Genomic DNA, 26,441 nt, shown 5'->3' on the forward strand with positions numbered 1-26,441 from the left:
CGAGACAAATTTCCGTCCAAGGCAAATTTTTTCTTCAAAGTCTATTTTGCTTTAACAACATGATTATTATACCCAGATAAATAAGTAAAGAATATTATCTAAAATGTCTACCAACAGTTATGGCGCCCTAGGCAATTGCCTAACTTGCCTATATGGAGTTTTTGAGATATCGATCTGAAATTTCACACACGTTCTTCTCCCCCCCAAGAAGCTGCTCTTTTGTCTGAACGGAGGATTTCGGACTACCATACATATAGCAAACTAAATCACCGAACTTAAGTCCCTGTATGGAAAACCTTAGTTTTAGTCGAAGTATCTTCACGAAATATGACACCTTTTACTATGCAAAGAAACTATGCAACCTCCGAACAAATTATTTAGCTCGGATCATTATAGGTGAATAGAAAATCCAAGTCTTTGATATAAAAATTTAATTTTGATATTATATATAATATATTATTGTGGTTGTTGTTGTAGCGTAGAAATCTGCCCCTACTGTATTTTGTCACCGGTTACGGTTACCACGAAATTCAGCAAAATAGTACTTGGCTATTGACGCTGGGTCAGATTTGCCGTAACACTAATCAATTCACAGCTTTGCATCCACGACGTTTTTGTCCATCATGAAACAGTAGCAGAGCTGTTATCACTTTGCTTTGAAACTTTGTTTTTGGCGCGCTTTCATAGTCTGACAATGACTTTCAGCCCATGTAGTATGATGTATCTAAGAACCGGATGAATACCATATTAAATATGTTTCCATTTTAAATATTCAATATTTGTAGAACCGATATACACATATATATATATATATATATTTAATTTAACAGCCGTTTTTCAGAACGCTTTTATACAATGTACGAGTATAATTATAATAATTATAAGTATTTCAGAAAAGTTTGGTTTATACATATCTACTTCCTTAATTTTCCAAACCCAGATGTTTGAATATCCGCATTTCTTGTACCGGTTTGCGGATTCAGATTTAAACGTAAATTAGCATAGATCATAAAATTTATGGAGTTTTTGCATTTTATAAGTTTTATTGTTTTATGGGCTGAAATTGCTATATTTATATACATGAATTTCTATGGGAAAGGAAATGTCTTTTAAAATCTAGTTGCGTATGTTTGAAGTCGTTATAGGTTTGGGTCTTAAATACGGCCACAATATATTACATAATCAAACGTCAAGATTGAAATACAAAAAACACTCAAAAGTAAACAATACACTATGGTCTATGGTCTAACAAAACACTTCTGCACATTTAGATATCACATATAAGTGTAAATCTCACAGATATGTATATTGTGTATTTATAAATCCGGGAAATACCAGCAATATTACTAGAGCAAAATAGGCAACGATAACTTTTGACATTCGATCAGTTACAAATTTCCTTTAACGCTTCACAACAAATTTATTCGCTCATGATATCCGCGCCACGCTCCAAACACCGATACAATTCTGGATAAGTTATGATATCTGCATTGGTTAGATTGCCACCGTTGTAGAAGTCCTTATAGATCTGTGATGTAAAAGAAAATTTATTTACGAACGATAAAGAAGCTTCAGTCGTTTGTGGATCCCTGCTTCGGCACCTACCATCTGTACGATTTTGTTGTTGCGCAGCATTTCACTTCGCATTTGCATCCAAGTGCGTCGCAAGCGCTCTTCCGCCTCTGATATAAAACCAGGAGTCCAATTCTCTTGTGCACGAAAGCGTGATAGCCGATGACGCTCAACGATTGCACGTGGCATGGAGGCACGTTTACGACGACGCTCTTCAAGCTTCATACGTCGCCTTTGACCGGAGAGTACCTCCAATTGACGTTGGCGCTTTTCCTCTATTTCAAGACGCATTTTCTTTGCAACTTCCTCCCGCTTCTTGCTTGCCGCGGTCTCACCATAAATGGACGCCTGATTCTGCAAAGCAAAGAACTGACAATAATAATTAAGCCGATCGGGATCATGTGGTGGCATAACGCGACGAAAGTCTCCCAAATGACTCTCTTCCCAAGCAATCTGTTGAGAAAGCGCGCTAAGTCCAGCATCATGCGTTCCTTCTTCCAGCAGTGGCGGCTCGTCGCCAGTTCTTGCTGTACTATTATTTTCAGTATTCGTTGCTGCTGTCTGTCGCTGAGTATTCAAAGTTCTGTTAAGAAAACAAATAAATAATTATGAGATAATTTTGTCAAATTATATGAGACTTACGTGTCAGCTTTGTTCACTTTCAACAACCGTTGCTTTATGCGTTTTCGATCCTCACGTAGTATCTGCTTTTTATCGGCTAGAGGCGTGCTTACCATTAACAATGTGTCTCTTATTAGTGCTTTCTTCACTTGTCGATCCACCAGCTCATGCGTGTGATAACTAGGTGAATGGTTTACCTCAAGGACGTACGGTTTCATCTTCGAGTCGACTAATATGTCGAATCCCAGTATCTCGAAGCACGCTTGAATTTTATCGTGCGAAGGAAAACAGGCGTGATAGTTATGTTTCAACATCGGCCAAGCACTTAGTACTGTTTTGATGATAATATCGTCTATCTTCTGCCAAAATTCATCCACTTCATAGTTACGACGTCGCAACCAGTTGTTGATGGCACAAAATTTTCGCTTGCTGCCGCAATCATCATTGTCACACAAATCATATTGAGAGCTGCGTTTATTCACCGAATAGTTGGTCAGATGCATGAAGAGATCGCAACTGTTCTCAGTTGTTGGCTCGACATATTTGCTAGTCGCGAAGCGTGCCAAGCCTTCGTTGTAAACAAAGATCCTCAATGGATCCACAGAGGTTATTAGAGTATAGACGCGCAAGTCGAATTTGTAGCCATCAATCAATAGGGGCTACGCAAGGAAAACAATACATTTCGGGAAACTGTAAGTTTAACATTAGCACTAAGACGTATGCAATACCTTATTAATATATGTCTGGCAAATCATACGCTCTGAGGGGTTTATAGATTTCAAATCGTTTGTTAACCAAATACCTCGACCCATGGCTCCCGAATCCGGTTTGATAATAAATGTACGTGCCTTGTTCTTGTAGTTGTTATTGGCATAATTTAAAGCGTCACCATAACTGCAACGTAAAAATATAATGGAATTATTGATAATATCGCATATACATATTTTTATCTACTCACTCTGCTGGGAATATCCATGTTTTAGGAAATATCTTGTAATCGCGTGGAAACAGTTTTAGCATGCGGTTCAGATTGCGCGAGAGCAAATCTTTGCGACAGATCTCCATCATACCTGGATAGTGATTGATTTGTTGAAAACGCTTCATACTCTTGTACAATTCTACTCCGGGCAGTGTATCGGTCCACAAGATATTCCAAAGCTTAGCTTCTTTAACGACCTTAAAGCCCAATGTCTTTGATACTCGGCCAATCATGCTGTAACGCGAATTGGATACACATATGCTCCCTTTTATGCTGCTGAAATGAAATGACAAAAGGGTTGTTCGGTAGGCTAATGGCAGATCTGTTAAGTTTTTGGCTTAAGGACCAAAATACATAGATAAAATAAAGATAGATCTGTAAATTCGTCTCAATTTATGTTTTTTTTCGGAAACGTTGAGAAGGGGTATGAATTTGTAGCATATTTGTTGCAATAAGACTTATGTTACAGAAGAGTGCGCATCCACTTTTTATTTATTTAACGGTGGAATTACTTCCATATAAAGGTATTATTCAAAATTTTTAAAAGATCAGCGACTATGTGTAAGATTCGACGATCGAAGGTAAGAATGGGTTTGGTAGATCCACTTAAGGTGGAATGTCATATTTTTCAAACCGGTTATTCGATTTGAACCGAATTAAATCCACGAAATTGTTCGATGTAAATTTTACTAAGATAATGTTGACTGAGAGATTAAATGCAAGTAAAAACACTATTCGCATAATTTTAACTGAAGATTTGGGTAAAATATACGTATTTGTTCGTTTTGTTCTTCATGAACTAAATGAAGACTAAAGAGTAAGGTAAACTGAAAACCAACATGAAGGAACAAATTTTTGATTATTATGATGATATCCCAGCAGGCGTAACCGATAGGCTGAAAAACATTCCTATAAAAGACATAAACACTCTACGCATGCGTTGGTTGCTGAAATGCGTGATATGTTTTAAAAATTATATTGGTAGTCGAAAAAATCTTTTCGTATTTTGTCAATAAATGTCGTTGCAGTCGTATATCTCCAGTGCCACCAATCACATTGTGTCATGCTGTATAGTGTTGGAAGGGAGAGACTTCAAGCTTCCTTTAACAAAATAAAATTAAATTGGTTGAAAAAAACTTACAGATGTGCAAAAAAGAGTGAAAATAATGAAGAAATTCGCTATACGAGTATTTTGAAATTTTTGTATAAAAAAGGGAAGAATGCCTAGCGGAATAATGGCAAAAAATGACCGACCAAAATGAATGGTACATATTTATTTATTTATTATTATGAATATAAAAAAATAAGTTGAAGCTTGATTTGAAATATGAAAAGAATTTTTCGACTACCCAATATATGTGTATTATATTCCATTTCCAAAAAGTTTAGTTATTTTTAGATTTAACAGAGGCTTTTTAACTTTCCTTTCATATAGTATATAGTCATAAGACTTTTAGATATTCTAACATGATTTGTCTAAACATAGGTTCCAAAAATAACGCAATCTCTAAATACCTCACAGCGGCAGGAATACATTCACCCTTCTGTTTGATTTTATACTATATATGTATATCGATCAATAAAACGGCTAGGTACCCGTTAGAAAGACACGTCTCCAGTGTTTCAGATATGCGTACGCTCCGAGGTCCTAACATCAACTCGTATCACTATCTTGCTGCAGCCAAGATACGCACCTACCGTTGTGCAGGTCAAAAAACATGACCAAAAACATAAAAAAAGGTTCGACGTCGAGAAGATGTTCTATTGCCCGACCATGAATAAGTTCGAATAGCAATTACCCATCTGAAAAACAACAAAACGGCGGGGCTAATGGATTGACGGCCGAGTTATTCACATTGAAAGCATGCCCGGCGATTGGAATTTAAGTGTGCTCTGCCCAATCCACAAAGGGTCGGGAAGGTCCTCTCCGAGACGTTCGATACCAATCAAGGTGTCACACAAGGTGATTTCCTACCTTCTTCATTCTACTGCCAGAGAAAAAATGGACTGCTAGAGCAAAACTAAATGGAAAGGTACAATCTTCTACAAGGGTATGCAACTGGTGACTTATGCCAATGACTTCGATGTTATTAGTCATAACAACCGCGATGTTAGTTCTGCTTTCTTCAGGACAAAGAAGCGAAGCAATTGGGTCTGGTAGTGAACGAGGAGAAGACGAAATAACTCTTGTCATCGAACAAGCCGTCGTTGCACACGCGACTTCGCTCCCACGCCTCTATTGACAGTTATAACTTCTAAGTTGTAGATAATTTCGTCTATCTTAGAACTAGTATTACGAGGCCTGCTATATATATTTCTGGCCTAATAATGAAAATAGGAATATTTATCAACGAAAATGTTTTTATTTTTTTGGAAGACCCACACGGTCGATTGCTGTTTTGTTTCTGGCTCATACGCATAGATCCATGATTCGTCACCTGTGCGATCTACCGCGATCGTATTTTTTTCAGCATTTCTTTACACCAATCCACAAGAGCCTTTTTTTGAGCGATTGTCAAATTGTGCGGGATCCAACGAGAACAAACCTTTTTTACGGCCAGGTGTTCATGCAATATCGAATATATGCTGGTGGGAGAAATGCATAGGCATGCCTCTATCTGAAGATATGTTACATGACGGTCTTGCATTATCAGTTCACGTACGGCATCGATGTTTTCTGGCACAACGGCTGTTTTTGGACGACCTTCACGGAATTCGTCTTTGAGCGAGCGTCAGCCACGATTGAATTCGTTGTAACAGTTTTTCACAGTGCTATAGGATGGTGCTTCATAGGCATACAAAGATTTTAGGTCATCGATGCACGAAAATGTTCACGAGTTAATTCCATTTTTTGGCCGAGATGAACTTTTTAATTCCCTGTAAATAAAACAATTCACGATTAAATGACAAAACGTTCTGAGTGATGTTATGCTAAAAATGTCAAACTTTCCAATGAAAATGTCAGATTGCACCTGGCAACACTTAGTGTTGCCTAGTCCAGAAATATATATAGCAGCCTATGTATTAACACCAACAACAATCAAAATCCAACGCAGAATAACTCTTGCCAACAGGTGCTACTTCGGACTGAGTACGCAATTGAGAAGTAAAGTCTTCTCTTGACGAACAAAGACCAAATTCTATAAGTCACTCATTATTCCTGTCCTGCTATATGGTGCAGAGGCATGGACGTTGGCAAAATTTGATGAGTCGACGTTACGAGTTTTCGAGAGAAAGGTTCTGCAGAAGATTTATGGTCTTATGCGCATTGGCAAAGGTGAATACCGCAGTCGATGGAACGATGAGCTGGATGAGATATACAACGACATTGAGTCATAGTTCCCATACAGAAAATATAATAGTTTCTATTTACCTCTAATGTTTGGCTTATTTGTTTATCATAAAATACAGGGTTTGTCCGGAAAGTAATAGGACTGAGTCGATTTAAAAAAATTATTGATCGTTACAATTCTTTAAAAACTTTTAAAATAGCTTCCTTCTGCGTCAATGCAGCGCTGCTAGCGCAATTTCTAAGCATTGAAGGCGTCACGGAAGGTATTCTGCGGAATAGCCTTGAGAGCCGAGGTGCATACTGCTTGGATCATCTCTGTCGTCTCAAAATGCTTACCTTTCATCGGCTTTTTCAGGTGAGGAAATAAAAAAAAGTCCCGGGGGGCTACATCTGGGCTGTAGGGCGGCTCTCGGAAAAGTTGGGATGTCAGCCTCGTTTAAGTAGCTGTTCACAAGAGAGGCGGTGTGAGCCGGGCGTTGTCGTGGTGCAACTTCCAAACGGCTGCACATGTCATTAACCATATATTTTGATAAATTTAATATCTGAGCAATTAAACGAATACTTAGTTGACGGTCTGAGTTCAAAACTTTGCGCACAGAGTCACATAGACGCACGGTTTTCATCAACGACCTTTTCCCCTCCCTCCAAAAAGGCCTGGTGCCACCGAAACACACCAATTCTTGCTAAAGCAACATCTGGATAAGCCTGCTTGATCATATCTCTGTCGCAGATTTACCGAGTTTCACACAGAATTTAATCGCGTACCTCTGCTCTAACAAACACTGCATTTTCGGCTTGCACCACTAACAGAAACACGTCCCGCGAAAATGTTTGTCCTGACTCTGTAGGTGCTCGGGGACAACTGACCGTTCGTTCGTTCGCCAGGAACGTCCTCTACCGAATCCAGTCGATGCGCGCATGCTCCGAGGTACGGCGGAAGAAAATCGGTCCTATTACTTACCGGGCAAACACCGTATTTATAAATATTGAACAACTTTTATGCATAAAAATTTTAAGATACCAAAAACAACGTTAAGTATACTATTTTCGATATCAAGATACATTTATAGATTTTCAAAATTCCATGAGAAGAATCGCTATTAATTCTAAAAATAAATTAAATCTATCAGATCATATTCGAAGAAAAAAGTAGTAACCACTAATATTATTTTATACCAAATGTCACCCAAAATTGGTATTTATATAGTTTTTCTACTTACGATATATTTGGTTGGTCATCCCTTGACATTTGGGAAGATTTCGTTATACTCGCGCATTTTAAACGGAAGCACACATTATTCAACTGGATTAAGCCATCGGACACGTCTTGGTTTTTCTCCAAATGTTCGCTCGGATCATATTTTTCACCCTTCAGTTTTTCATTGCCGTTACAGCCTTTTTGCTGCACAGAGCTTACACAGTCGCCATTTCGCTCCTTCAATGCACTCTCCAATTCAAAATCAATATGCACACCGCGATTTTTTTCTTTGCGTATTTTATCTTTGGAAAGACGCCGCAACTCTTGGATTCGCTTAAAGAATTTGGAATTTTTCAAATTCATTTTTCAGGCTGCTTATATAAGTATATATTTAAACATATATCAAAGGTAAGTATCGCAATTAATTTTAGTGCAGCACTGTTAATATTATAGACTGATGGCTGAATGGAGCTGAATCGGCTCTGTCCGTTATTTGTTATGTGGACCCTTCCGCTATATATTTTATTTTTTTTTTAATTTTGACTATCCAGCTAGTCAAAAACTTTGCTGATCGAATTTGTATATAAAATATTGTTTAAAAATGGTATAAATAAAGATTTCCGGCAAATGTTAAAGCATTTCTTGGTTACAAATTTTAAATTTGTTTTTTTGTCGAAAATTTTGACGAACAAAAGAAAATCTTTTTGCGCTCTGCTTTTGTATTGAACAAACTGAATCAATTTATGTGTCTTTTGAAGGAATATTTTCGATAAAATCTCTATGATATCTATATATCTACACGGGAAAAATTAAAATCAATTTACGATATAAGTTGTGCGTAACTCAATCAAAGAATGAGTGAGAAATAATGCATTTACATTAGCTGATCCGTGCTCTGATGCATTTTTATGTGTACATATGTACATACATAAATATATACACAATTATACAATGTGTGCAAGCAGTGTCGGAGCGACAGTGGGCAAAATGATACAAATTAACCAAAGGTTACATGTTGATGCTGTTGTAAGGAGTACTTATATAGACCTTACTTGGGGGAAAGTCACTTTACGGTAAGCCAAAGAAACGAGCTACTTCGTAAGGTTGGTATCAAAGTGAGAAAGGGTTAAGTGAATTGGTTTCATGGGGCATGCAAAGACCGATTTCAATCAAATTTCGTACGTGAATTTCTTACCACATTTCTATAAAACAGTGCGCAATCGAACTGTATCCACGCCTACTTCCCATATAACACAATTTTGAATCCCATCTGATTTTTTCCTTTCCAGTGTACTAATCAAGAAGCAATAAATATAACTGGACAAAACTTTTTTAATACCTTTAGCGATCTTATGATCACAGATTGTCCAAATCCAAAAAAAAACTGCCGGTACCGAAAATTTTGTTCCCAGTACCTATAGTTGACTTTTTACCGAAAATATCGGTCAATGCATGAGGTATATAATTCAAATTCATGGATAATGCTTTCCTGAAAATGGTATGTCTGTGTGTCCAAAAATGGGTTGAATGGGATCGGCTCACATATACCTAATACGACAATTTTCGAACTTCCAGGTGACTTTATATCGAATATGTCGGCCAAATGAGAGTGCGTGTTTTACTGGTAACAGTGTGTCTTTGTGTCCAAAATGGATAAAATTGGACGAAAACTTGTCTTATCCCTCATATAACAAATATATGACTCTAGGTGACTTTACTCCATATGATTGGTGATGCTATGTGAGGTACCGTAATGAATATTATAGAACATTTTATTAGTATGTGGCATGTCAATAGTATATAGTATTGGCAAAAATGGATAAAATAGGACTATACTACCCCAACTCCCATATATAATACTACGTAATGATTTTCGTTTAACAAATCTTATATCGATTGTGTTGGTCAGTGTATGAGTATGTATTATATATGTATAATTGCTTAGATTGCGATCTTCTGGTTGACGTTTTGCACATTTAGGTATTTCCCTGGCTTTAAATATTTTATCCTTTTTAATATTATGTATATTTTGAACTACAAAGAAACTATTTCTTGCCAACATCTGACGATTCACATCTCGTAAGAACAATTAGCTGACTGGTTTTCTTTGTGCTTGATACTAGTTGTACAATTTTCTGTAACTAGTAGATTTAAGTACAGCAATTTTCAGTCAATCAGAATAATTAAAATATTTATCAAATTAACAATTAGCTTGTTCGAACTTTTATTTATCAAAATTACAAATACGTTATCAAAAATTTTTAAACTTTCAATATATACTTAATTAAATTGAGATGCAATTAAATTTTTGATATATGTATGGCGAATGCATTTAACTGCGAGAAACTTCATAGTTATACTTTTTTTACATAACTAGGTAGATCTTATATCTACCGAATGTATAGCATTTAAAACTTGTATTTAATCAATTAAGGCACAAAACAAATATAATTTTCTTGATTTCCTTCTCTTCCTTTCGTCTTTCTCCTTGTTTCCTTTCACTCGGGATATATCTTACAGATGTTTATGGTGTTGTAAACATATTTCATTTCCGGGCGATCGTCTGCTTCAAAGGCCACACACTGCGAACCTAATAAAATCAAATTTTTACACATATCACGTTCACCATTTTGTACCGGTTGTCGTGCATCGATGAGATCGTCAAACTGATCTTTGCGAATACCCTTTATATATTCTGGCAACAAATGTGGTTTACGATTTTGATCCACTGCTCGCAAGCCCGTGAATGTTTCCAGCAACATAACGCCATAACTATACGTGTCCACCTTTGTGCTAAGCTTTTTGCCCCGTAAAAACTCCTGAGGCAAATATGGTTTTGTGCCGTAAATTTGAGATACAGTAACTGAGCGGCTTACTGAAGCGGGTCCCTCGCGGGCCAATCCAAAATCACCTATACGAGGTGTCAAACAAACATCAAGCAGTACATTCGCGGGTTTTATGTCACCGTGTATGAGAGGTTTAATATCACAAACGTGTAGAAAATTGATACCACTATAAATAAGTTAACGTATTAATACCATTATAATATTTATTGTTGGTGTTGGCATACCGCGCTGCACCGAGACAAATTTCGACACGTTCCTTCCAAGTCAATGGTTTTTCTTTCTTCGAGTATAAACGCTGCTCCAATGTTCCACCTTTCATTAGCTGATAGACCAAGCAAGGTTTTTCTCCATTCAAAGAGTAACCAAATAGTGGTAAAACATTGTCATGACGATAACGACTCAAATGCTTTAGTTCGTTGAGACTCTGTTGTAGTTGCACTTTGCTGCTGTCCCGGCCGTTGACTGCATTGTATTGCAACTGTTTGACCGCTACTTCGGTACACTTCCATGTGCCTTTATAAACAGTTCCAAACCCACCTCTTCCAAGCTTTAAATGTTCACTCCAATTTTCAGTGGCTTCCGTCAATTCCTCGTAACTTATTTCGATCATGTAGCGAGCGAATTCTCGCACATCTTGTTCAATGCGTTGGGTAGATGTAGGTGCGGTTTGTTCATAGGAGGAAATTGAGGTGTTGTTATTGGAATTGCTTACACCGGATGAGGAAGAATTTATGGGACCATTCAGCTGTTTTATGTCCGAATTAGCCATTAGCATAGTTAAACGTGGTTGACTCCTTGGTATAAGGAGCTGATATTTGCGCTCCACAAAGTCCTTTAGCATACGCATGGCGTGATGTTGTTCATTTCTGTAATAAACATGCATATATTAGTAAATGTAAACGATTAATTAATTGATGGTTTTAATACATAAACAGGTTCTACTTTTATATTTTTTTCACTTACTTCCACAAAAGCATAAAAAGTTCAGTGACTGTATGCTTGCATTCAATACCCCACTTTCGTATCAACTGCCAAGATGGTGACTTGCCCAACTCTTGTTGTTGGTTTATAAACTGAAATAAATAAAATAAACGAAAAATGTCGTTAAAACGAACGCAAACTGCTTTTGATTGGCGTTTGCCGGAGAGTTGACGATAACGTTAAAGTCGACGTCAGTGAATGGAGTTGCCGCTAGTTTAACTTGCTCACCTTCACATCGGCTGGTCTTAATTGCATGACTTCGGCCAATTGCATCCAAACTTGCATTTCGTCCAAATGTTCACATAGTAAACGTAATTGCTGTGATGGCAGCTCCTCAATGTACCGGTCTTTGATATAGCCACTGCTCCTGCTGCTACCGCCAGCACCAATACCAATGCTGCTGCCAGCGCTATTTCCATTTGCTATACCATTATTCGCTTCGAAGTTACCACTATTGTTGGGTGATAAAATGCTACGAGATCGTGACACCGACATTGCAACTGAATTATATTGAAATCTTATTTAATTGTATTGTTTCGATTGAATTTGGTTGACTCATCCACCTTAGATGAGCAGATGCGTATCTTTATATTAATGACAATGCAATTTAATCACAGTTCGTTAATAACAAGTTGACAATTACTTTCCCATTTAAAGTATGTTCACCATAAATAAAAACAGCTTTAATATTAATATTCGAGAAAATCCTTTTATTTCAACCTATGCACATGCGTACTTTACCCAATAATTATTCAATTGAAGTGGAATTGTGCTCTGATTGCGCCTCTTCTGGGAAAACTTAGCAGAAAAAAAAGAATAGTAAATAAAGCCCAAAACGAGCGCAACTGGTATCAGAGATAAATGTGAGAAACAAAACAAATAATACGAAAGTGAAGAAAAGCTTTTAGTACTAATTGGAAACTGCACTTACAAACTACCTACAGAGTTGCCAAGACTCGATTATAAAATCAGTTCCGTAAGAAGTCATAAAAGACAATTATTTCAATATTTAGAGCACTTTTCTGAAAAACCGTAATAGTTCTAGAATTGATAGCACTATTCGCCTATGTAGCAATACAGTTGGAATTAGTAAAAAAATTTCGTCGCAACTGAGCCACTACTGAATACGAATTACTTTATCATCATAACTGTTAAAGATCAATCGTTCTAAAACTTTTGTTTTATTTTAAATAAGTTGTCATAGAGAAGGCAACTTTTTGCATGAGTACTCGTCCGAGATGAGCGTGTTTCACCACACTTTTGCATCAGAGGTCTCGAAAATAAAATAATTGAACATTTTCAGTGTTAAATGAGAAACGTAATGATAATTTCAATGTAATGGTATGTACGATACAGCAGAGAACGTATGTATATCACATATCTTATATACTACTGTGATCAAATTGAAAGGTGAATTTTGTCCATTTCATCTCCTTCAAAGTAATTCCCTTCCGCTACAATACACTTATGCCAACGAATTTTCCAGTCAGCATAGCACTTGGAAAAATCCTCCGTCATGATGGTCATCAGAGCCTTCTTCGATTCACCTTTTATACCATGTTCAGACCGAAAATTTAAAAGATTAGATTACATTTAAAAATTTCATAACCCAACAGTGTTCTCACTGCCGTTAGAAAGATTAAAAAACAGCTGTTATTGTCATGCAAGAATTCACATCGCTTGATATTTATCAAATGAAAAGATTGTCATATAGTATTTTAAAATAAAAGCCGTCTTTTTTTAATATTTTCCATATAATAGAAATAATGGATGCATTTTTTCATTTGTTAAGTCGATTTCAGGTGAAATTAGATTCATTGCTTTAAAAAAAATGTGTTTACATTTTTTTCGCTTAATATTCATCAAAAGAAAAGATTGCCATATAGTATTTTGAAATAAAAGCCGTCTTTTTTCAAATATTTTCCATATAATAGAAACAGTGGATGCATTTTTTCATTTGTTACGTCGATTTTTAGGTGAAATTAGATTCATTGCTTTAAAAAAATGTGTTTGTTTAAATTTTTTTCCCTTTTTAGTGTCTAAATCAGCTGTGATAATATAACAGATTTCCAATCCTGACAAGTAGATGGCGCAAAATCAGAGTCGCACAGAAAGATTTTGCGTGGATCAGTTTCAAATCATTTCAATGAAGTGATTTGGAACTGTCATTTTTGTATGGCGAAATTTTGAAAAATTTATAAGATTAGTGGGATAAGCCACTCAACAGCCGAAATCGTGTGATTAAGTGTCGGTCTGAACATAGTATTATATCCTCAATCGAGTCGAAAGGGTGTCTTCGGAGTGGTCATGTGGATTTGCTGAATAGCTAGAAGTTACACGAAGGTAAATCAGGCGAATGCGGTGCTTGCGGCACGATATTAGTTGAAAAGGTGGCGAAATGATCATGAATAACGAATTCGATATGAGGTTCAGACATAGTAAAAATCGAAGAATTCACTTTTAAGCCTTACAAAACGACACGTATCTCAAATAGTCATGAATATTTTGACGTGAAATTTAGCATATATGTAACTAACAGTACCACTAACTTACAGAAAAAAATTTACCGATTCGAAAAATACGCGGAGTATATATTAAAAATTCACCTTTCAATTTGATCACAGTAGTAAATATATTACTCTGAAGCATTTGCAATTGTTCTACGTTTCTTTCTTGGTGGAGAAAATCAATATTACGTGACAGTAAACGTGTTATTAAGTTCTTAGTTTTTTTACAAAGTATTACAATTGATTTTCAGTTTTAAGTTTTTAAAATCAAAGAATTAAAAAAATTGTTTTTTATTTGTCATTTGAGCCATTCACAATAGTAAAACTAGTATATAACTTGACGTAATGCCTTCGCCACATTAATTTGTGACTTCGCCTTAATTTTCCGACAAATCTGGCTACGTAACAGACAGACGAAAGTGGAACAAAACAGAGAATAAAAAACTCTCAGTCGCTGCATTCGGTAAAATTATTGGTTTATACATTTTATTGCTACGCGAAATCTCCAACATATTGAACGTAAAAATCGATGGAATAGCTTTCGTAACCGAAGTATAAACTGGGTGCAATGATGGAACAGTGGCAGGAACTTAGTATGGGGAAATTAAGTATTTCTGGGTGCGACACACAATCGTCATCCGAAGCAAAACAGCAGGCAAAACAACAAACATCTCAATTGTTACAACAACAAAGCTATTCATCAATAATGGATTTGCCCGATTTTGGTGATTGCAGTGATGACCAGAAATATGTTATTTATAAGCATGATGATTTGTTTTGTGAGAGTTATCCATTAATGCGTGAAATACGCAGACAAGGCAAACTTTGTGATGTTACCTTAAAGGTGAGCTTTGGAACTGAAATTTGTATTCTGTTTAAACTACTTTTAAATAATTTTCTTTCTAGGTTGAAGATCAGTCTTTCTCGGCACATCGTATTGTGTTGGCAGGTACAATACCGTACTTTTATGCTATGTTCACCAACAATATGGCTGAGAGCCGTATAAAGGAGATCACAATGAAAGAGATTGAACCGAACGCACTCGAAAGTCTCATTAATTACGCTTACAGTGGACAGGTGCGCATCGACAACCAGAATGTCCAAAGTCTTATGGTGGGTGCATCGTTTCTACAATTAACCAAAGTGCGTAATGCCTGTGCGGACTTCTTGATTTCACGATTTCATCCGCATAACGTTTTGGGCATACGTCAATTTGCGGACTCTATGGGTTGCACCCATTTAATTGAGGCTGCTGACAAGTACATTGATCAGAATTTTGCAAAAGTCGTACAATCTGAAGAGTTCTTGGGTTTGGATTTTGGTGAACTAATCGATCTCATACGACGCGATGAGCTTAATGTACCAAGCGAGGAAATCATTTTTGAGGCCTGCATGAAATGGGTAAAACATATGGAGGAAAAGCGTGCTGTACTTTTCCCACAGGTATTATCCAAAGTACGTTTACCATTATTATCACCACAATTTCTGGCAGATCGTGTGGCACGCGAAGAATTAATACGCTCTTCACATCAGTGTAGAGATTTGTTAGATGAGGCAAAAGATTTCCATTTAATGCCAGAACGCCGAGGATTGTTGCAAAGCTTCAGGTGAGTAGACGAATTTAGGTTCAAAATGTGCGATAATTTTAAATTGAATTAATTTGTACATTCATTAGAACACGACAGCGTTGCGGTGAGTTTATTATGGGCCAGATTTATGCAGTTGGAGGACTAGCTAGCAACGGTGAATCAGTGAGCACCGTGGAAATTTACGATCCAGTTGTCAAGAAATGGGAAATGGGCGAACAAATGTCGATGATGCGGTATGTGCGCAATACTAGAAAACTATATTTAAAAATATTCTAAATTTCTAGCTTCCTTTTCTTACTTTTTAATTTTGCAGTTCTCGCGTTGGTGTCGCTGTTATGGATGGTAAACTGTACGCTTTTGGTGGTTTCAATGGCACCGAACGTCTTTCCACTGTAGAGGTATACGATCCAAAAAAGAATAAGTGGTCACAAGGGCGTGCAATGCTGTGCAAGCGCAGGTAAATTTAATGTTTCTCAAAATTATTTCTGAAATATTTTCTATGTGTATAACAACAATAGCAAGTTTAAATGCAAAATGATTAATATTTATTATTTTTTTCTCTATAGTGCCGTTGGTGTGGCCGCTTTAGATGATTGCATTTATGTTTGTGGTGGTTATGATGGTGTAACGTCTCTAAATACAGTAGAATGTTACTGCCCAAAGACTGATATTTGGAAGACTGTAAGAGAATATGTAACAATTTGGAAATTATATTGTAAATTATAGTTATTAAACATTTTTTTGTTTTTGCTTTGGTTTTGTTTTCCTTTTTGTAGTTAGATTTTTTTTTTTTAATTTTTGAAATATTTTTTGTTTTTTTAATTTGCAATTTTGTTTTGTTTTAAGTTTTAAAATATTCTTTAATTTTTCAATTTTATTTGTTTTTTTTTTAATTTTATTTATTTTCTTTTTTGTTTTTAGTACTTTTTACCATTGTATTGTATATTTTTTTTTATAATTCGCCCAAATTGTTCACTATTATTGAGCCCATTTTCCTTTTTTTTTGTAGGTGGCACCAATGATGAAGTATCGTTCGGCGGGTGGCGTTGCCGCATTGGGAGGTTATGTTTACGCGCTTGGTGGTCATGACGGTCTTTCTATTTTCGACTCGGTAGAACGTTACGATCCGGTCAAAGACGTTTGGCTCAAAATGCATTCAATGTTAAATCGTCGCTGTCGTTTAGGTGTTGCTGCTCTAAATGGTAAGCTATATGCTTGTGGTGGTTACGATGGTACATCATTTCTGCGCTCAGTTGAGGTTTATGATCCAATAACCGATACTTGGAGTCTTGTAACGCCTATGAATTGTAAACGCAGCCGTGTTGCTCTAGCAGCTAATATGGGAAAATTGTGGGCAATTGGCGGTGAGTAAAAATCATAATTGTTATTCATACAAGTTTTTTCATATTTATGTTGAATTCCAGGGTACGATGGTGAGTCTAATTTATCGACAGTTGAAGTCTACGATCCCGAGACGGATAAATGGTCGTTTGAACCATCAATGTGTGCTCATAGCGGTGGTGTTGGTGCTGGTGTTATACGGAAACAATAATTAGCTTCAACTTATTGTTATTATTACGAAATATAGGCAATACTATATAGTACTATATGTATTTTTAGATTTTTAATTTATGTTTTTAAAAAGCAAAACTGCACTTGCTTGCCTTTTATCAAAATTATTTATGTGTCTTGCTATAATGTATGCTCTCTATTACACAAACTATTTAATGCACTTACGAAAATCATTCCAAATTCTGTAGAAAACACTGAAATAAAAGCGAAATTTCAAAATAAGCTATTGGCTTAAAAACTTTAAAATTAGGTATTTGCCTAGCGAAAATGGTACAGCGCTATATACCAATTTGTCAATTGTATTAAACTAAAGCTAATATCAAATAAATTAAAAAACTGCTGTCAGCTTTCAGCAAACGTTTTAAATCAAAAATCTGCAAAGTAGGCATTTAGCAATATTAAATATCATAGTAATTTTACCTCCTAACATTTATGTATGTATGTATGTGTTTTCATACATACAATTGTAAATTATTGAACTGAAGTAAACATAATGATTGAAACTAAAACAATTATTGTTGACATGTAACACTAGAACTTTTAGAAATTAGAAAAAAGTATAGTATTTATTACTCAATCACATCGCGTATGAACCAATAAAAGTTTATTAATGCAATTACGCCCCCAATAGATAAATTGTATACAATCATTTTTTCAATTCACTTTCGGAATGCTTAGTGTCTCACTTCTGTTCATATATGAAAAACAAAAAAAAACATTACGCATCAATGAGATTACCCATTGTTATCAGTGCGCAAATATTAAATTTGCCGCTTTTCATGCAATATATCGATTGTGCACTTTTGCAAATTGGCTTAAACGCTCAACAATCTAGCTGTGTGCATTTGCTTTGCATATGTGCATAAGATTGTGTGTTGATCAGCTGCAATTGCAACAGGTTGTAATCAATATTTGCACAACAATAAATTGGAATATGTCGCGGACGCTTTGTTTACTTCGCAGGTTTATATTCTTTGGTATGTAATTTGCCGCCAATACTATCAACGTGTCGGGGTGTATGTACAAATATAGCTGTGGACGGTTACAATTGCAGTTTTGCATTGTGGGAGGTCGTCGTTGCACGATTTTTTGATATGTGAACATTTATATACATACATATACATATATGTACGTACATATATCAAATACAAAGTACGTATAACAAATGCATAGTAGCTTGGTATCAGTTATTTTTAATTTCTTATTTTAATACTTTCACTATTTATTATTACGAAATTTATAACAACGAAGAAGAATAACGAGTGCATCGCATGCCGTGTACTGTTTATGATTTTGAAATAACGGCTGCATCCTGTCATGGTTAATTGGAGAAAGGGCTTGTCATCTGCTAATAAGTTTCGCTGATTAGTTCTTATCGATATTAGTGCTTGGCAATTTAATTAATTTACGCAGCTCCAGGAATGGTGATTAAATTAATTAAGATATGCAGAAATATATTTATTTATACAACCAATCAACTGTGTGTATTTGTTGTTTACTACGTAATTACTACTAGGTCAGGTGAATAAAACAAGATTTATGTATGTGCATATGTATGTACATGCATACATATGTACTATATCAAAACGCGTACAAACATAAATATCATATGTGTATGTTGTATATGTTTGTATGCGTGTTGTCATGCAAAAATTTTTGTTCTTCATATTTATGCATTTATAACAAATCACTTGTGGGCGCCTAATTGGCTTTCGCAGAATAAATTCACTTTTAGTTGACATATGTACATACATATGTATTACAAAGATTTAATTTATCTCTAACCTTGATTTTATTACATAGATTATTTAAGTTCATATGTATTTACAAACACACAGTTAAATTTTAATTAAAGGTTGAAAAAAGTATAGTTGTTAGTGTACCAGCAAACGGTGGTACCGTTCAAACTTAACGTAGATATAGTCGTTTCATGCAATATAGACCTATGGTGAAACAAGCAAATACCACAGATGAAAAAAAATCTTAATCGGTTAATATTTCTGTATTGAGTTTGATCGTTCAGTTTATATGACAACTATATGCTAGAGTTGTCAGATATCGGTATATCCGATAAATAAGCAGTGTGTGTGTGCAAATTTTCAGATAGATTGAGGGACTAGTTCGCTTATATGCACACGGAGATGGCTTAATCTACTCAGCTCGTCTCGCTGATCTCCCGATGTCTCCTTTGGGGTGTTACAGGGTATGAATATAATTCTAACGCGGTAAAGAAAACTCCTTAATTTTAGTATACTTATCTAGCCTAAAGTTCTATCGATATATTTAAATTTTTTCTTTGTCTATAAAATTCTATCGACAATTTCTGACTTCTGAGCCCTTCAAAATTAAAAAAAAAAACGTCATGGATTAAGCCCTATTTCAATCTAAGGGAAAAAATTATCTTCGCGACCAGAACTAGTAGAGCCGTTCAAAGCTACAAGCAAAAATTGAGGAACATGGCCTGTGTCCAGAACAAATTTACAACGCAGATGAATCCGGGTTATATTGAAAGCTTCTTTCGAAAAAATCATACGTTTCTGGAATGGAAAAACTGGCACCGGGAAATAAAACAACGTATTACATTTTTGGCATGTGCCAATGCGACTCGAAAACACAAGATTAAATGACTGGTAATAGGAAAAACAAAAAATCGTAGAGTATTTAAACATTTTAACTGCCCTGTCAATGGTCTCCCCCCGCGGGTAGGGGTTAAAATTTACCGGTGATAAGACATGCCTGTCGTAAGAGGCGACTAAAATCCATATGCACTATGTCTTTTTTTCTGGACATGCCTTAAAATGTCAGCATGGTCTATGTCAGAAATAGTGCTATAATACTCAGCTTGAAATGATATTATACGCTTTATATTAATTCCTAATATAAAGACATTTGTTGTTCAAGTGACAAATGTCACCAGTCATTGAGTTTTGGTGCTGAACTGGGGCCCTATTCTGTAACTCGATTCGAAAATGTATTCTATTCGAAATTCGGATCTAATTTATAATTATGCGAAAGTTGGACCACTCTGCGCCAGAATAAATACGTACAATTTTCATTTTTGCTTTCTACAACTCAAAAGCTATCGAATATTTTATCCGAAAATTGGCTTAAAAATCCGAAAATCGAGTTTCAGTATATACAAAATCCGAATTCGAGTAAATTTTTTTTCGAATCGAGTTACAGAAAAGGCCCCCTGGTAGTAGCAAAAGCTACAAGGTCTTACCAGAGACTTTAACCTGGTACCACGGGAAGCAGTTAGGAATTGGAGTTTACTCCAATCTGCTCATTGGGTTTGGCCCTTTGAAGAGATTCGTGGTGGCTGTGGTTGAAACCTAAAGGCAGGCAGGGTTGAAAAATGCAATCCAATGTGGAGTCGGCCAGGTGCCGGATCCAAAGTACGGCAAGGGTTTTAAATAGGCCTCGTACCTGACCAAAGCGGTTAAGGTGTCCTTACCTACCTGAACCAATTGGAACCAAAGTATACGTGCAAAATGCATTCATACTTTGGGGCGCTGATCAACGCATTGTATTGCTCTATGTACTTCAAAGAAAGCATCGTGAGGTTAGGCCGTCATCGGCAGGTACTCACGTAAATCCCAACAATTGTTGTTGCCCTGCGGATAGGCAGTATGAGTTCAGGAAAGGACGCAGTATTGAGGATGCATGGTTTATGTTCAGAATGTCGTTAGGGAGAATGTCAATAAATATGTCCTTGGCATATTTGTTGACTTCAAGGTCGTTTGATTACCTAAGTTGGGATCGAGTTGTGCAACGGTTGGAGTAGCTTGGCTGTCCGGAAATTACTCTTTGGCGGAGTTATTTTTCGAAGTTGTTCGTGCCTGCCCGAGCGGGTGGGAGGATATCTCTTAAAGATCGTGAGTACTTGGGATGTAGGTGTGGGGATTGACATATCGTGAGAGAAAACTGTGGCAATGCTGCTTAAGGGCAGATTGTCACCAGTTCTTCCACCGACTGTCCATGTGATATGTAACGCAAGTCAAATATCTGGGGCTGACCATGAGTGAAAGAATATGTTTTACTCCACACTTGGCGAATATGAAGGAGCGAGTGCAGGCAACCGTATGGAAAATGCGACGCATTTTGAGGAGTGATTGGAGTCTCGGACTCCGTGCTGTCCGCACCATATATCGTGGTTTGTTTGTGGCTTATGCCATAAATGGAGCCGCTGTATGGTGGGAAGCACCCACGACTATCTTGGGGTCTCAAAAACTCCTCTCAATTCAGCGCTGTATGATGCTTGCTTGTTTGCCTGTATGTCGCACTGTCTCAACGGATGCTATGTAGCTTTTGTTAGGTGCACCCCCCCTTGACCTGATTGTCATACAGGGTGCTGTTGCATTCTGGTTAAGAAGGGGCTTGAGTGTGTCATTGCTGCGGAATTTCCGAAATTCTGACGATGATGTGGAGAGGGAGGTATATCTAGGGAGTAAGAGACTTCTAGCTGATAGGGTTAGGTGCAGGTGGCAAGAACGTTGGGACAATAGTCCTAACGACCAAGTGACCTACGAGTACATTCGGGACGCTGGGTTCGTTGAGGTTAACCAAGACTTCAGATTTTGTCTGAGTCTAGGTTTTCTGCTTACGGGGCATGGGTCTCTGAATGCATTTTTGCATCAGAGACACCTATCTGATAGGTCGGGTTGTTTTGTGAGAAGATTGGGCGCATTTAATATTAGAATGCCCGATATACTCGAACTTTAGGGATCTGGGTGGTATGGGGATTAGCTGGACTGATGGACGATTAGATGTTAGTGGTGTAATCTCCACTAGTCGGAATACCGAATAGCTTGTCAGTTGAATGTGGAGTTGCATTGGGACCGGGTGCCGGGCCCAAAGCACGGCGTTAAACACAGCGGACGTTGCCCTGTGGAGTAGAAAAGTACAAAGTTATCCTAAACTACATTAATTCTGTTCAAAAATTGGTTTCACTTTTCCTTTGTACCACAGCAACTACAATATATTACAAACTGAATAATCTCTAACAATTATATTCTTGAAATATGAAATCATATTTGAAAGAGATTGGATTTCTTGCTTTACTTCTTCTTGACAACGCACCTTCGCATCCAAACAAAGATTACATTGTTTCCGATGAATGCAATTTGGTCGAATCAATGAAAAAAATTAACCCATTTGAGAAAGGAATTCTGAAGATGAATTTGAAGCAAAAGATGAAAATGAAGCAGAACGCATAAGTTCATTCGAAACAGTATACAATGGGCAACTGCTGAAAGAGTTAGCCTAAGATAAGTGAATGTGCAATCATTGCGCAAAAAGGCCATATTGAATTCGGTCGAAAATAAGAAACGTCAAACAAAAATCACTGTTTTGTTTTCTAACAATTAGAAAACAACCTACATTTTACATACACATGTTCCTTATATTATCTATGAAAATAAAAATGTTTGGATAAATTAGTGATGAATCATTAAATAGTAAACCACAGAATTCTAAGTGTCGAAAAGGTCTTTTCGTATTTTGTTTATAGATGTCGTTGCAGTCGTAAATCTCCAGTACTACCGATCACATTGTGTCATACCATATAGTGTTGGAAAGGCGAGATTTTAAGCTTCATTTAACGCAAAAATCGGGGAAGTTAAGAAAAGTTACAGCTGTTCAAAAATGAGTGAAATTTTTGCATTAAAAAGGGAAGAATGCCACGCCTGCCATGAAATTTGTGAAGTTTAAAAGACGATGCTGTATCAGTTCGTGCAGCACAACAATGGTTCGCTCGCTTCCGTTCTGGAAATTTCGATGTGAAAGATGCACCTTGCTCTGGTCGACCTATCGTTGAAAATGTCGATGAAATTATGAAAAGGATTTACCAGGACCGTCACATAAGCAGTCATAACATCCCTAAGGAACTTATCATTCATCATCAAACGGTTTTGTACCATATAAAAAGGGCTGGCTGCAAAAAGAAGCTCAATGTTTGGGTACCACATGAAGTGTCTGTGAAAAATTTAATAGACCGAATTAACATCTGTGATTCTTGCTGAAACAAAACGAAATCGAAACATTTCTGAAGCGAATGGTAACGGGAGACAAAAAGTGGATCAAATACGACAATAATGTGTCAAAAATATCATGGACCGAGCGTGGTGAAGCTCAACAAATAATCGCAAAGTCAGGATTGACCCCTCGAAAGGTAATGCTGAGTGTTTGGTGGGATTGGAAAGGAATCATCCACTATGAGCTGCTCCAGCATGGTCGAACGATTGATTCTGCATTTTAATGTCCACAACTGATGAGATTGAAGCAAGCAATCGAAAAAAACGGCTAGAACTGAACAATAGAAAGGGCTGCGTCTTCCATCAGGATAATGCTAGACCACACACCTCTTTGATGACTTGGCAAAACTGGGAGTGCTTTTTGATGCATCCACCATATAGCTTTGACCTTGTACCATCGGACTACCAGTTTCGATTAATTTCGAAAATTACTTGTCACAGTTTTTCGCCGAGAAAGCAGAAAAGTTTTACACTGATGAAATAACTGAAATGACTTTGAGTTATGGCAGAAAATTTGTATGAACTTTGTCTTCTGTTGCCAATTCAAGAGTTCGAATATTTTTATTTGATCGATAATTTGTGTTTTTACATTTTGACCAAAAACTGAAAGATATTCTAGAAATTTCATTTTGATTTGAAAACCCATATATTTACTTTTTTACTTAATATCGCTATTTTTTGTCTTATACTTTTCAAAATTTGAATTTTTACCTTTTTCTTTGTATTTTTTTTTTGTTTTTTTGTGTGAAGAAAGTGGGATCTGTGGCAAAGAAGTCGAACAGGGGCTTTAATAAAATAAGAGCGTTGTCCTAAATAATAATTTAGGAACTCCGCTATCACCCGCCAACTGTCGATTAAGTTGCAATATATACAGTAAATGTAAACCGCTCATCTCTACAGCAACGATAACGTACTATAACGAATGAAGGAAGCACATTGTTTCAGCTACCGCGAAAGCACTTAAACTTGCACCCAATTCATAAAAGAGCCTGCGGCCAAAGGTGTTGTTCGCAAAGGTTTGCAATGACAACAACAACCACAACGGAAAACTATAAAATCAAAAAGAATAGAGAAAGAAAAGTTACTGATAACGGTAAACTTTGAGAATTTGTATAGTGGCCAGAGGACAACCGTTCCAGTCTGAGGGAAGCTTTTATGGACAATTTAAATGCAAATTTGAGACTTTTTATGTGCTACCTTGTGCCTTGTGATTATGACGCTTGCTGCCGCCGATAGTGTTGCAATTTCGCGCAATTTCTTCGTGTTATTAGCTTTTATAATGCGTTAGAAATTAAATCGCGAACCTCAACGCAGAGAAATGAAATTAAGCATTTTTATTTCTTTTTGCATGTCTATTCGAGAAGAAGAAGGTTTCTACATATGTATTTATATTTTGTTATTGTACGTACATGATTCTAAGATCTTAGGATCTGTTGTTGTTCGAGTAGATGAAAACGTTGCCCAACAAATTTTGAGGAATGTTGGCAAGTTGATATTCCTTCAACCATTCAAAATCTGAGCCGGTTCCGGTTACGTAAACCCAACTGTGGTGGGAGGGCTGCGAACTACCACGAAAATTTCTTCTTAGGGAGCATTCTCTTGAGATCTGAGGACAAGAAATAGTCGCCGACGATTAGATCTGGAGAATACGGCGGATACGGAAGAAATTCCAAATTCATAGATTTCACTGACTAGTGACACGGCGTATTGTCTTGGTAAAACGGCATTTTTTGATTTTCGGAGTTGTTGGAGCCATGTTTCATCGATTGTCACATATCGATGCAAAAACTCGGATTTTTACGCTTGAACATCTCCAAACACTGCTCCGAATCACCAACTCGTCGTTGTGTTTGGCAAAAAGTGAGGTTGAGTGGCGCGGCGCGCCGTCAGCCCCGAAACGCAAAAATCAAAATAAGTCGGATGTGGGCTGTAACGTAACCTCCAAGCAAAGTATAAATAAGTATAAAGAGTTACATTACGTCATCATGTTGGCAATCATTACATAATATTTGAATATATGAAGTCATTAAAGTCGTCATTATACTTTTTTTAATAATATTTATTAGTATTTCCTTTAAAGGAATAATTTATTAAAAATAAAATTTGTATTTTTATACTATATAAGTATTTTGCGGCATTAGCATATGGCAAAAGCTGGGTGAGAATTTTAACATCGAAAAGGTCAATCGCCTAAATAAACAATATTCACTTAAAAGCACAAATATTTGCTGCAAATCGTTTACAATATTTATTTACAAACCGTGGGAGACGAATATATCTATACATATACGAGGGCAGTATGATAAATCATTCTGATTTCAACAAAACTGAGCCATTCGCCCTACTTATTTTGTTACTCCGATATATTTTTTTTATTACTTCATAACTTTTATTTTCTTTTGTTGAAAATAAATCGATATATAAATATTTTGCCCTAATCGATACTTCGTGGGTTCACTTTTTAAATAATTTTTTGTTAAAAACATAATACCGATAATGTTTATTGATATTTTTCTTTTTCGGTGAAAAATTATGGAAACGATGACTTACCGAATATAGTTTATCGAATTTTTGTCAATTATACTTTTATAAAATATCCCTTAGGGCTTTGCTCTCAATGTCTGGTTACCAATCATCTGTCAGTTAAGTTCTGGACACAGAAACAGAAAAAGTTATATTTTTCCTATACCGAACATATTTTATATATAGTTTTACCTTTCCAATTAAATTTTATTGATATTTTTTACTTCTTCAGAGATTCATGATTTTTATGTGTTCGATACAAACTAATCATTTACGTTAGCCATTGGACTGAATACATACATAATTTTTGTGATAACCCAATGATGTATCGACTAAGTCTGTCTCACTTGCTTATCGCTTCTAGCCTTGCGGTTTTCCGACTTTTAGGCACTATAAGAATAATTAATGATATGATAGTATGATCGCTACATATTTGTAAACTTATACTTATCCATCGTAATTGAATCAACACCTTTTTAGCTTTTTCAAGATCACATAAACTTTTAAGCCAAACATAAGGCTGAAAAATAATTTTGTGAAGTATTTCATCAAATCTGCGAAAATCTACGATAAAATAACCAAACCCCTGACAAAGCATAATCGACATATTACAGTAACCTTCATCGGGTTCACGGTTGCCAGAAGCAACGTTGAATTTCTGTTTAAAACATAAACGATTTATCCAGCAGAACTCGTATCTCTGGCTGTGTGGGTGGCTTAGTGCTCTGC

At 36.3% G+C, this 26,441-nt stretch overlaps 3 protein-coding genes across 5 annotated transcripts; 1 reads left to right on the forward strand and 2 right to left on the reverse strand.

Annotated features, from left to right (window-relative positions):
- Positions 1–977: 977 nt before the first annotated feature.
- Positions 978–8,413, reverse strand: LOC105223213 (tubulin polyglutamylase TTLL13). Of its 2 annotated transcripts, none has more exons than XM_011200861.4 (6): positions 7,685–8,413; positions 3,152–3,445; positions 2,922–3,087; positions 2,215–2,852; positions 1,606–2,155; positions 978–1,528 (listed from the first exon to the last, which is right to left on the reverse strand). In XM_011200861.4, the coding sequence occupies exons 1-6, from the start codon at positions 8,023–8,025 to the stop codon at positions 1,421–1,423; spliced, it is 2,097 nt and encodes a 698-aa protein (XP_011199163.1). In that variant the 5' UTR covers positions 8,026–8,413; the 3' UTR covers positions 978–1,420. The 2 variants fall into 2 exon arrangements, with proteins under 2 accessions (XP_011199163.1, XP_011199161.1); XM_011200859.4 differs by having other exon boundaries at positions 980–1,528; positions 3,152–3,448.
- A 1,456-nt stretch (positions 8,414–9,869) lies between these two features.
- LOC105223214 (serine/threonine-protein kinase pelle) lies at positions 9,870–12,383 on the reverse strand. Of its 2 annotated transcripts, XM_011200862.4 has the most exons (5): positions 12,231–12,383; positions 11,718–11,989; positions 11,472–11,581; positions 10,733–11,374; positions 9,870–10,674 (listed from the first exon to the last, which is right to left on the reverse strand). In XM_011200862.4, exons 2-5 carry the CDS (start codon positions 11,982–11,984, stop codon positions 10,161–10,163), a joined length of 1,533 nt encoding a protein of 510 aa, XP_011199164.1. In that variant the 5' UTR covers positions 11,985–11,989; positions 12,231–12,383; the 3' UTR covers positions 9,870–10,160. The 2 variants fall into 2 exon arrangements, with proteins under 2 accessions (XP_011199164.1, XP_049303731.1); XM_049447774.1 differs by having other exon boundaries at positions 11,718–12,376.
- A 2,026-nt stretch (positions 12,384–14,409) lies between these two features.
- On the forward strand, positions 14,410–17,530 carry LOC105223215 (kelch-like protein 18). The gene is made up of 7 exons (XM_011200863.4): positions 14,410–14,840; positions 14,903–15,603; positions 15,672–15,818; positions 15,899–16,042; positions 16,152–16,266; positions 16,595–16,949; positions 17,010–17,530. Exons 1-7 carry the CDS (start codon positions 14,565–14,567, stop codon positions 17,135–17,137), a joined length of 1,866 nt encoding a protein of 621 aa, XP_011199165.1. The 5' UTR covers positions 14,410–14,564; the 3' UTR covers positions 17,138–17,530.
- Positions 17,531–26,441: the final 8,911 nt, after the last annotated feature.

Source organism: Bactrocera dorsalis, chromosome 2, assembly GCF_023373825.1.
Source record: "Bactrocera dorsalis isolate Fly_Bdor chromosome 2, ASM2337382v1, whole genome shotgun sequence".
Classification (NCBI taxonomy): Eukaryota; Metazoa; Arthropoda; class Insecta; order Diptera; family Tephritidae; genus Bactrocera; species Bactrocera dorsalis.